A 12174-nucleotide genomic window follows, 5' to 3' on the forward strand; every position below is an offset into this window, starting at 1 on the left:
ACCATATAAACCTATAAAAGACCATCATAAAGCGAGAGAATATTAAAAGAAACATTCCAGATCTGATTCCCCATAACTCTGTGTCACTGCTTTGATATTTTTAGTGCAGCAGTGACAACTAACCCCTTGGCTGCAGCCAATGATTGAGCTTAACAGTCTTGTACTGTATATACAAGCATTGGCACCAAGGTAATAATAGGCTGCAGCGGTCACATGTACTGCACGTCATCACTTCAGGAAAATAATGAAGAACCAAAGAACAAGAGTTAATAGGTCTGGAGTAATAGGGCATGTTAGGGAGGTTCTCAGGTATAAGATTAGTAGTACAGGACTCAACGAAGAGGAATACATTAAAGGGAGCCTGACAGCAGAAGTATACCTAATAAATAATCCACTACCAGTATGTTGTCAAGCAGCTGAACACCTTCCAGGTCACATTTCTTTCATGGCCAAGGGTGGTGGCATCATCCAAAAAAATCATCTTTGAAGAGTGATCTAAATTAATTTTATAAAGTCAAGGAGGTTGAGAGTTTAACACTGTAGTCAAGCTCTCTCTGTCTCAGAAATCTCCCTTCACTGCAATTGATGGTCCTGCAGCCAGATAAATCACTAACCAGATCTCCTGAGGTCTGGTGCATGATGTAAGTCACAGGATGGGGGTGTTGAAAGGCATGGAGAGCTTGACTTTACTGTTAAACTCTTAACCTCCTTGACTTTATATTACCATTTAAATTTCTGTTCAAAGTTCATTTTTTGGGTGATGCTGGGCTATGAAAGAAACATGATCTGTAAGGTGTAAAGCTGCTAGACAACATACTGGTAGTAGTTTATTAGGCCACTTTTTGATGACAGGTTCTCTTTGAAAGTGAATACAGATGTGTACTGTAGACTTTGTACATACTTTTTGTGTGCATGGAATGAAGCATATGTGAAGCTTTTTCCTTCGTATTCTGCAAAGAATAAACTTTCCTCCATTTTAATATGATAGACCTCATTTCCGGAACATCTACCATACATTTTCTGCCATTGCTCTGGGGACTGCTGTCCTTCCCTGTAAAGGAAAAATAATTTTAGCATTATGCATATATTTCATATGTAAACTTGTAATTTATATTGTTAATTACTGGGGTTTTCTGTTTACTTTCATTGCTAATGACTAGAGATGAGCGAGTATACTCGTCCGAGCTTGATGCTCGTTCGAGTATTAAGGTACTCGAAACGGCTCGTTGCTCGGACGAGTATTTCTCCTGCTCGAGATCGAGCATTTAATTAAAAAAACACAGTGAAGAACAATGAAGAATAGAATAAAAACAGTGAACACAGTGACCACAGGATCATTTAAGTGAAAAACACAGTGACGAATAGATTACAGATGTTCGGCACATCTGCTTACTTGTCGGGAGATACGCGCGGAACGGTGCGAACAAAATAGTATGTGAAGAACAATATATATGTGTGAAGAACACATTGCAGAACACGGTGAGCAGGACAGAGACAACGAGGAGCAGCACAGAGACACCGGGGAGCAGCACAGAGACACCGGGGAGCAGCACGGAGACATGGGGCAGCGGCAGCACGAAGACATGGGGCAGCGGCAGCACGGAGACATGGGGCAGCGGCAGCATGGAGACATCAGGCAGCGGCACGGAGACATCGGGGCACGGAGACATCGGGGCACGGAGACATCGGGGCACGGAGACATCGGGGCACGGAGACAGCGGGGCACGGAGACATCGGGGCACGGAGACATCGGGGCACGGAGACAGCGGGGCACGGAGACAGCGGGGCACGGAGACAGCGGGGCACGGAGACAGCGGGGCACGGAGACAGCGGGGCACGGAGACAGCGGGGCACGGAGACATCGGGGAGCGGCGGGGAGCCGCACGGAGACATCGTTGCACGGAGACATCGGGGAGCGGCACGGAGACATCGGGGCACGGAGACATCGGGGCACGGAGACATCGGGGCACGGAGACATCGGGGCACGGAGACAGCGGGGCACGGAGACAGCGGGGCACGGAGACAGCGGGGCACGGAGACATCGGGGCACGGAGACAGCGGGGCACGGAGACAGCGGGGCACGGAGACAGCGGGGCACGGAGACAGCGTATCTCCCGACAAGTAAGCAGATGTGCCGAACATCTGCAATCTATTCTTCACTGTGTTTTTCACTTAAATGATCCTATTCTTCACTGTTCTTCACATCTGCTAACTTGTCGGGAGATAATATACGCGCGGAACAGTGAAGAATAGATTGCAGATGTTTGCATACATCTGCTAACTTATCAGAAGACATTCTTTTTCAATTAATTAACACATTTTATTCCCGAACCATGGTCCCTTTGAAAAATGCTCGAGTCTCCCATTGACTTCAATGGGGCTCGTTATTCGAGACGAGCACTCGAGCATCTGGAAAAGTTCGTCTCGAATAACGAGCACTCGAGCATTTTAGTGCTCGCTCATCTCTACTAATGACCTTACAATAATACACTACAGAGATTAACAGATTATAATAAGGGTGTTTTGTCAGCAGCTAGAAGTCTAAGGTTGGTTAACATGTCTTATTGCTTGTTTAGTTATCACAAATGAGGTCCCTTGTAACTCTTGTATCAAATAACAGACCTGATTACTGAGTTAAGCCATAAAAACCAGAAAATATTAACAGCACAGGTACAATATAACACGTAGAGTGAAAACAATACATGTGTAGCAAATTAATCCTCAACTGTTGATAAATCTCCAGATCTCTTCTACTTTAAAGGGACTATCATCATCCATATCACACTCAACTGAAATAGCACTGTTAGGGATAAATTCTAAGCTTTCCAGACATATCTTTCCCATTTTTTAATGATCCAGTCCTAGTTGCCAGTACTACTTTCCGCAATAACATCTACATCGGGTGCTCATGTACATCTGACAAACTTCTGGTGACACACTTTCAGTGAGCAATCACCCAGGATTGTCCTAAATCTAAGCAGCTTGTGATCCTGCTGCTTGTCCAATACATTCATTGGCTTCCCCTCCAGGTTTTCTCTCAAAGAGCGTGTCCAGTGTAATGGGGTACTTAAAGTGCTGTGCAGATGTCGCTACTTAAATCTGACTCCTCCCACGAGCCTTTGTATAGTTTGGCTCTATCCACTAATGTGTGGCCCCGCCCACTGCCTTGTGGACACACCCATTGCGGGGTGCTTGAAATAGTGACAAGATTGGCAGTTTCCCACACAGTGCTTACTGCTAAGTTCACCATGCAGTGAGAGGAGCAGCATTCAAAAGGAAGAGGCATTGTGCACTGGCAGCCTGGAGAAAACATGCCACTTATATTCATAATATGATATATACTCATTAGCATATCAGAAAAACATCTGTAATTAAGGTGCAAGGCAACAGTTTCACAAAATTTTAGGTGATATTGGGAGGACTTTAAACTGTTTGACAGCAGGTTTTACTGGTGTGAGGGGTACAATTCTGGTGACCGGTCTTCTATAAGCCCAGTTTAGGCCACATGCCAGTAGTGCAATGTTCCTTCTTGGTTGCCCACGGATAAACCAATGCAGCATTATATTCACTTAATAGGTTTAGCCAGTCATGTTGTTTACTGGATCCCTAGCCTGAATCAAATATATATATATATATATATATATATATATATATATATATATATATAATATATATATATATAAAGCTGTGTGTGTATGTGTGTGCCCTAAAGGAATCTGTATCAGTCACCAAATTTTGAACAGCTGCTCTTTGACCCAGAATTTTAACCCTGTACTTTCCAAAATCCACTTATTAACCATCATATACAGAAGCCTTTGCCTGCTGCTGTTGCTGCTGTGGCAGTTGGAAGCTGAGCTGTGATTAGTTGCTGCTCTGCCACAGGTCATTTATATGAGCTCTGAGCTATGATTGGTTACTATAGGCAATGAGTGTGATAAGGGGAGATTTATCAGAAATGTCTGAGGTAAAACTGTCTCAGTTGCCTATGGAAACCAATCAGAGATCAGCTGTAATTTTATAAACAGCTGTGCAAAAATGAAATACTGACAGACACTGGAATGAGAGTGCCCAAGACCGACAGTCACTGGAATGAGAGTGTTCGAGACAAGCAGTCACTGGAATGAGAGTGCCCAAGACAGACCGTCACTGGAATGAGATTGCCCAAGACAGACAGTGACTGGAATGAGACTGACAGAAACTGACAGACACTGGAATGAGAGTGCCCGAGACCAACAGTCACTGGAATGAGAGTGTCCGAGACAGGCAGTCACTGGAATGAAAGTGCCCAAGACAGACAGTCACTGAAATGAGAGCGCCAGAGACAGTGTCAGTGACAGAGACTGTCAGTGACAGTCTGAGACAGTCTGAGATAGTCTATAGATACATTTAAAATATTTTTTGTTAAACCATTCTATTTTGTTACAGCTAAAAGCAGTCATTCACTATCCCGGGCATCGCTGGGAACTACAGCTAGTATATATATATATATATATATATATATATATATATATATATACAGAGAGAGAGGTGCCTGCTGCACACTATTATTATTGGAAATGAAGACAAGACACGGTTTTCCAACAAACAAATGTATCCAGAAAAGCTTTTTCTTAGATCTCCTGAAGCAGGCTTTAATTATTGTTCTTGATCACATAAAGTTACCGCTGAGATGCTTTGATTCACATCATTGTCAGCACTTTCTATTTCCAACAGAGCCAATGCTACTGTTTACTTATCTGTAATGAAAGTCATGTATCACCATTCAGATGGAGGACGAATAAGGATTCATGATTAGAATGCAGTTTAAAAAATAAAGCAGGCACGATTAGTGCTCAAGTCATTCAAAAACATTTTGCATTCCAATTTTCTAGAAGACAGAACAGCACAATACATAGTTTTAAAGCATCTTACAATTATATATACATGATCATTTCCTGATATGTACTGAGAAAATTGAAAAACTTCTGTGTACTGAGTATTCGGCTCTGATCTGCAGTAGTACAGCACCACCAACTGTTTCCTTGTAGTATTGGAAGACTATTTCTGAAATGTGCTGCACAGTCACAATGCTTCAATGTAACATAATGAACATTAACCGCACAAATACCTATAACAATGCTAAGAAATGGACATACACTCACCGGCCACTTTATTAGGTACACCATGCTAGTAACAGGTTGGACCCCCTTTTGCCTTCAGAACTGCCTCAATTCTTTGTGGCATAGATTCAACAAGGTGCTGGAAGCATTCTTCAGAGATTTTGGTCCATATTGACATGATGGCATCACACAGTTGCCGCAGATTTGTCGGCTGCACATCCATGATGCAAATCTCCCGTTCCACCACATCCCAAAGATGCTCTATTGGATTGAGATCTGGTGACTGTGGAGGCCATTCGAGTACAGTGAACTCATTGTCATGTTCAAGAAACCAGTCTGAGATGATTCCAGCTTTATGACACGGCGCATTATCCTGCTGAAAGTAGCCATCAGATGTTGGGTACATTGTGGTCATAAAGGGATGGACATGGTCAGCAACAATACTCAGGTAGGCTGTGGCGTTGCAACAATGCTCAATTGGTACCAAGGGGACCAAAGAGTGCCAAGAAAATATTCCCCACACCATGACACCACCACCACCAGCCTGAACCGTTGATACAAGGCAGGATGGATCCATGCTTTCATGTTGTTGACGCCAAATTCTGACCCTACCATCCGAATGTCGCAGCAGAAATCGAGACTCATCAGACAAGGGCAACGTTTTTCCAATCTTCTACTGTTCAATTTCGATGAGCTTGTGCAAATTGTAGCCTCAGTTTCCTGTTCTTAGCTGAAAGGAGTGGCACCCGGTGTGGTCTTCTGCTGCTGTAGCCCATCTGCCTCAAAGTTCGACGTACTGTGCGTTCAGAGATGCTCTTCTGCCTACCTTGGTTGTAACGGTGGCGATTTGAATCACTGTTGGCTTTCAATCAGCTCGAACCAGTCTGCCCATTCTCCTCTGACCTCTGGCATCAACAAGACATTTTCGCCCACAGAACTGCCACTCACTGGATGTTTTTTCTTTTTCGGACCATTCTCTGTAAACCCTAGAGATGGTTGTGCGTGAAAATCCCAGTAGATCAGCAGTTTCTAAAATACTCAGACCAGCCCTTCTGGCACCAACAACCATGCCACGTTCAAAGGCACACAAATCACCTTTCTTCCCCATACTGATGCTCGGTTTCAACTGCAGGAGATTGTCTTGACCATGTCTACATGCCTAAATGCACTGAGTTGCCGCCATGTGATTGGCTGATTAGAAATTAAGTGTTAACGAGCAGTTGGACAGGTGTACCTAATAAAGTGCCCGCTGAGTGTATATAACCCAGCCTAGACAAAGGATTTCAACACTTAATAATGTGACAAACCAAAGGAATCCATGACAGCACACAAATACATAGTCAGTAAAAACATATGTTTATTAGATATCCTTGACAAAGCGTTCAACACGAAACACGTGTTGGGGATCAACTCCTTTGGCCTGCATACTTTTATACTGCCCTCTTGCTCAGCCCTGTTTGATTTTGTTTAATATAGTAGGATTTCTGCAGAAGTATAGTAGAGTGAGTCTCCATATATATTTTGTTATTATACATGTGTCCTTATGTAGGCCCTTTATTTTCTGTGTTTTATTCCTCTTTTTTATGTGGTTTTAGATTTGTTATCTATTAATTATCATATGCTTTTACTGGTTTCTGTTGATTTTCTTTGGTTGGGTACAATATTACAGCTTGCAATGGTCTTCTTCAGTCTTTGTAAATTGAAACCACATATCAGAACAAGATTATCAAATCAGAGCATCCAAAGTTGGTATTTTACATGTATGAATTTAGAGTTGTTACTATAAAGTTACAGAAGGCTGAAAGCAGATGTCTGCTTATGTTGTTGTAACTCTTAAAGTGTAACTCTTATTTCATAACGATTTTTACAAAATTGCCCCTTTCAAAACAATGCACGTTTTGTGTTGCTTGGCCTTTTATTTACAGAATTATGGCATTTGCTGTTTTAAGCTACTCATCAGAGAATAACATATTCCAGTGTTTTCCCTATAGCTGAGTCAGCTCTCACTTCCCATTATTTTTTGTGTTCTCTTATGTAGCAACAAATTCAGTGAGATACCTTAAAGTAAATAATAATAATAATAATAATAATAATAATAATAATAATAATAATAATAAGTCTATATAATTCCATCATATTCCTCAGCACTTGATGGAGAAACAATAGGAATGATGGCTCTGCTCTCAAGAGCTTACTACCAGTGAAGTAAATCCACATGTATGCGCATACACGACTACATAGTAAGCATTCCGGAAGTTTTTCTTTTGACATGGAGGAGCTTTTAGTATGTAATAAGTAGTAGAAACAAGTAGTGAAATGGTCTGTGGTCTGTGCTGTGTAGATAGTGTCTAGAGAACTGGACTTGGGGGGGAGGGGGGGTTCTACAGACTGGGAAGGAGGGACTGATATGGGGAACCCCTGTACATCAATATTCTTTGCAGAAGACCTCTGAATCCACACATCTGCAGACACAAGGCTCTTTTGCTAGCTATACACATAAAGCATCTCATGACCCCCATCTTATAGCATAATGAGCAGAGAGCAGCAGCCCTACCTCCAGCAGTGTAATCTGTTTGGTTTCTTAAATCACAGACAAAATCAGCACATTAACAGAAGACATACTACAGGGACAGGCTAAAATGCAGAGGATAGCAAAGACTGATGGACATAGGTAATAGAAGTAATAGGCAAAGTTATTCTGCGTCACAAGAATTATTGATTTTGAAAATACTGAAAACTGCCCTCAATATTTAAATGATGTTTATATCAACATTTGCTGGATATGTAAAGGTTTGTCCCACTAAACATAAAAGTTACTATAATATAGTTTTGTGTAAAAAAAATGTAGCTAATCACTAGTGTCAACAGATATAAATATTACCATTAAGGCCATTGATAGATTGCAGTAGTGACCCATCACATCACACATCACATGACAACATTGGCTAGTCACATCAATGGTCAAGCATGTTATTTTGCCCTATTTAATTTGCCTTACTTTCTCATTGTCAGAAAATAAAAGCTAAAGTGTTGCATCAGGAAATAGCAACACATTAAAGTATGTGAAGTAACATCATCTGGACAGGCCTTGCCTCTATTTCTGATGCACCAGGTTAAGCAGGATTTTAAATCCAGCTGTGGGGATCAGATTTTTTTTTTATGACAAAATCCTGTAGCCCACCCGTGTCACTGAGGCTGTTTTATTGCACCTTATATTACAGGGACAAATCCGGAATGAGCCATGGGAAGAAAAGCAATGTAATTGAAAAAAATATATTTTGTACCATGGCAGATGGTAAAGAACTCCCTAGTGTTTTGCATTACCAAAACATAACTATGAACATAAAAAGAGCACCAGAACCAAGCTCAATACATAAAGAAAGCATAAGACTTGGTTTCTGTGCAGAATTACAGCGATATAGCCAGTTGTTGCACTAAAATTCAGCACCGGAACATGGCTTTGAATAATAATACAACAATAGTGGACTTTTTATTTACCAAAATGGCTATGGGCCATTTCATGCCAAATGGCGCTTTTTCAAGCCTCCACAAAAGCGATAACATGGAGTCGCTCAAGCCTGTGATCAAAGCCAAGATAGTAGGGACCATGTACCAGTGCAACAGCACTTTGTATCCAGCTTCTACTAATGCAGTATTGATAGAAAAGGCCATGCCCCTCCATTGTTGTACCTCCAATTCTATGCCCATATCCTCCTCCCTCTTTCACAGTGTCACAGTGGCATTGGTGAATCACATAAATATTGCTGGGTTTTTAAACAGATAACCAAGTTAACTAGTTGCTGTAACTAGCGATATACACTCACCGGGCACTTTATTAGGTACACCTGTCCAACTGCTCGTTAACACTTAATTTCTAATCAGCCAATCACATGGCGGCAACTCAGTGCATTTAGGCATGTAGACATGGTCAAGACAATCTACTGCAGTTCAAACCGAGCATCAGTATGGGGAAGAAAGGTGATTTGAGTGCCTTTGAACGTGGCATGGTTGTTGGTGCCAGAAGGGCTGGTCTGAGTATTTCAGAAACTGCTGATCTACTGGGATTTTCACGCACAACCATCTCTAGGGTTTACAGAGAATGGCCCGAAAAAAAAAAAAAAACATCCACTGAGCGGCAGTTCTGTGGGCGGAAATGCCTTGCTGATGCCAGAGGTCAGAGGAGAATGGGCAGACTGGTTCGCCCTGTTACAACCAAGGTAGGCAGAAGAGCATCTCTGAATGCACAGTACGTCGAACTTTGAGGGTGCCACTCCTTTCAGCTAAGAACAGGAAACTGAGGCTACAATTTGCACAAGCTCATTGAAATTGGACAGTAGAAAATTGGAAAAACGTTGCCTGGTCTCATGAGTCTCGATTTCTGCTGAGACATTCGGATGGTAGTCAACAACATGAAAGCATGGATCCATCCTGCCTTGTATCAACGGTTCAGGCTGGTGGTGGTGGTGTCATGGTCTGGGGAATATTTTCTTGGCACTCTTTGGGCCCCTTGGTACCAATTGAGCATCAATGCAACGCCACAGCCTACCTGAGTATTGTTGCTGACCATGTCCATCCCTTTATGACCACAATGTACCCAACATCTGATGGCTACTTTCAGCAGGATAATGTGCCATGTCATAAAGCTGGAATCATCTCAGACTGGTTTCTTGAACATGACAATGAGTTCACTGTACTCAAATGGCCTCCACAGTCACCAGATCTCAGTCATCAGCATCTTTGGGATGTGGTGGAACGGGAGATTCGCATCATGGATGTGCAGCCGACAAATCTGCGGCAACTGTGTGATGCCATCATGTCAATATGGACCAAAATCTCTGAAGAATGCTTCCAGCACCTTGTTGAATCTATGCCACAAAGAATTGAGGCAGTTCTGAAGGCAAAAGGGGGTCCAACCCGTTACTAGCATGGTGTACCTAATAAAGTGGCCGGTCAGTGTATGTGATTCACCAATGCCACTGTGACCCTGGACAGTATATGGTGATTATACCAGGCCATATCTTGCTGGCTGATATATATGAAAAACTAATGGGACAATACATTGGCTAAGACTACTTCCATAAATTGGAGATAAATATTATACACACTTCCTTGAATGACGATTCATGTGCTATACCGTGTGTTTGCATCCTTGTCTGGTTTGAACATCTATAGATATCTTTTGATAAGGTTTTTTTTATATGCAGGGAAGGCCACTTTTTTGCCTTCCCTCTGACCGCCTTCTTTACAATGCCTTTGGGTAAGTGTGACCTGCACTGCTGATATTTACCACTACCAGATGGTACTTCCGGTTGATTGTATTGTTTAAATGCATCTAGGTCTATCTTCCCTATACTAGTCCTACTTTTGGACATAATACGTATTTGAAATTTACCTCGGCACATTTTGGACTTTGGGGCATGTGGAGGAGGGGGGGGGGGGTCATAGGTACTCTGTGTCAGTCCCATTTCCACCTGGGACACCTTGATTCCCCTAATGTTTAGACTTTCAGGAATCCCTCTTGGAAGTTGTTCATGCGTATTATTTTGATATCTTCATAAAGTATAATTATTATTTTTCTTAAAGCTCTTTGTTTTTGGTGTTTGTTAGTTCTTGATTTTTAAGGACGTTTGAGAATGCGTATGTGGGCTTTTTTGGTTTTTCATGCTCAAACCTCCAGCTGCTCATATGGCAAACAGGCTACGTCTAGGTCAGTGATGGCGAACCTTTTAGAGGTCGAGTGCCCAAACTGCAACCCAAAACCTGCACTTTTTTTACAAAGTGCCAATACAGCAATTCAAGCAGTAACTGATTGCAATCGTCTTGCTCCGTGCTGTTCCACAGCTTTCAATGGGCCAGAGGGCACCAATATCTTTTTCAGAACGGGAGGATATTCGTATTGCCACTGGAGCTTCTGTAGGCAGCCCCCTGAACTGGAAGATTCATGGGTCGCTCTCTTCCTGCAGTTTTAGGGTGGTGGCACACGTGGCATTTTTAGGCCATTTTTGGGCCCTTTTTAGTTGTGCATTTTCAGATCGTAAAAAGCGTTTTTTGAAAATGCATCTGTTTTTGACAGGTTATACCAATTTTCTTAATTAAAAACGCATGTGTTTTCTACGATCTGAAAATGCACAACTAAAAAAGGCCCAAAACGACCTGAAAACACCACGTGTGCCACCACCCTTAGGTAGACCAGGATGCTTCACATTAAAATAATGCTAATCATGGCAAGTCCTGGAACTGCCGAACTCTAATGCTAAGCATGGCAGCCCTGTCTGCCGAACTCTACCATGGGACAACAGCCTGAGTGCCCACTGAGAGGGCTCTGAGTGCCACCTCTGGCACCCGTGCCACCCGTTCGCCAACACTGGTCTAGGTACTTGTAAGTGTCTTTCCCCTCAGACAAATTTAATCAATTTGGCTTGAAATTGTTTAATGTCGCTATAAACTAAGATTTTGGCGCACATGGGCAGAGCAGAAGACCGTAGCACAGATTTTATCTATAGAAAGTGTTTACCAAATGTGGACCAAACCCCATTCTAGTAAGCACATAACTGAGATAGTCCCACAAAAGGAGACTTTTTGAAGATCAATGTTCAGCAACATGTCCTGTCTCTTACCGCTTTGTCATTATCTTTAAGTCCAGATTAATGATCGATATTGGTCTGTAGTTGGCAACATCCCAATGATATTTTTGGGGTTTGGGGATAAAATGAATATGTTCAATTTTTTAGTCAAAGGAAACAGGACCCATTTTCTACATACATTAAATAATTGTGTTAAATGAGGGGTGAGGATCTATGAGCAATTTCTTTTAATACACAGGCGAGAACCTGTGCGGCCCTGGTGCATTGTTAGATCTCGACTTATGCCGTAAGGGACTGCCTCAGAAACCCCTTCAAAGGAATGAGTGCACACTGCTAACAATTCTATCAATACACATCTAAACAAGTGCCCATCTCATGAGCCATCATGAATAGATAATCAAACAACAGACTATATTAATAGTCCTTTAGAATGTATTCTGCAGTATAACTGAATTATTATACAGGCCTGAGTCCGAATCTTGAGACTTTAC

The 12174-nt window shown here is 42.2% G+C and overlaps 1 protein-coding gene across 8 annotated transcripts in view; it reads right to left on the minus strand.

Moving 5' to 3' along the window:
• The window catches only part of KCNT2 (potassium sodium-activated channel subfamily T member 2), a 537964-nt gene that overhangs the window by 138233 nt on the left and 387557 nt on the right, over positions 1–12174 (minus strand). For all 8 annotated transcript variants that reach the window (XM_072126927.1, XM_072126928.1, XM_072126923.1 and 5 more), the window contains exon 15: positions 902–1051. In XM_072126927.1, coding sequence (XP_071983028.1) covers positions 902–1051 — 150 coding nt within the window. The remainder of the gene's footprint in view (positions 1–901; positions 1052–12174) is intronic.

The sequence above is a fragment of the Engystomops pustulosus genome, chromosome 10 (genome assembly GCF_040894005.1).
Source record: "Engystomops pustulosus chromosome 10, aEngPut4.maternal, whole genome shotgun sequence".
Classification (NCBI taxonomy): domain Eukaryota; kingdom Metazoa; phylum Chordata; class Amphibia; order Anura; family Leptodactylidae; genus Engystomops; species Engystomops pustulosus.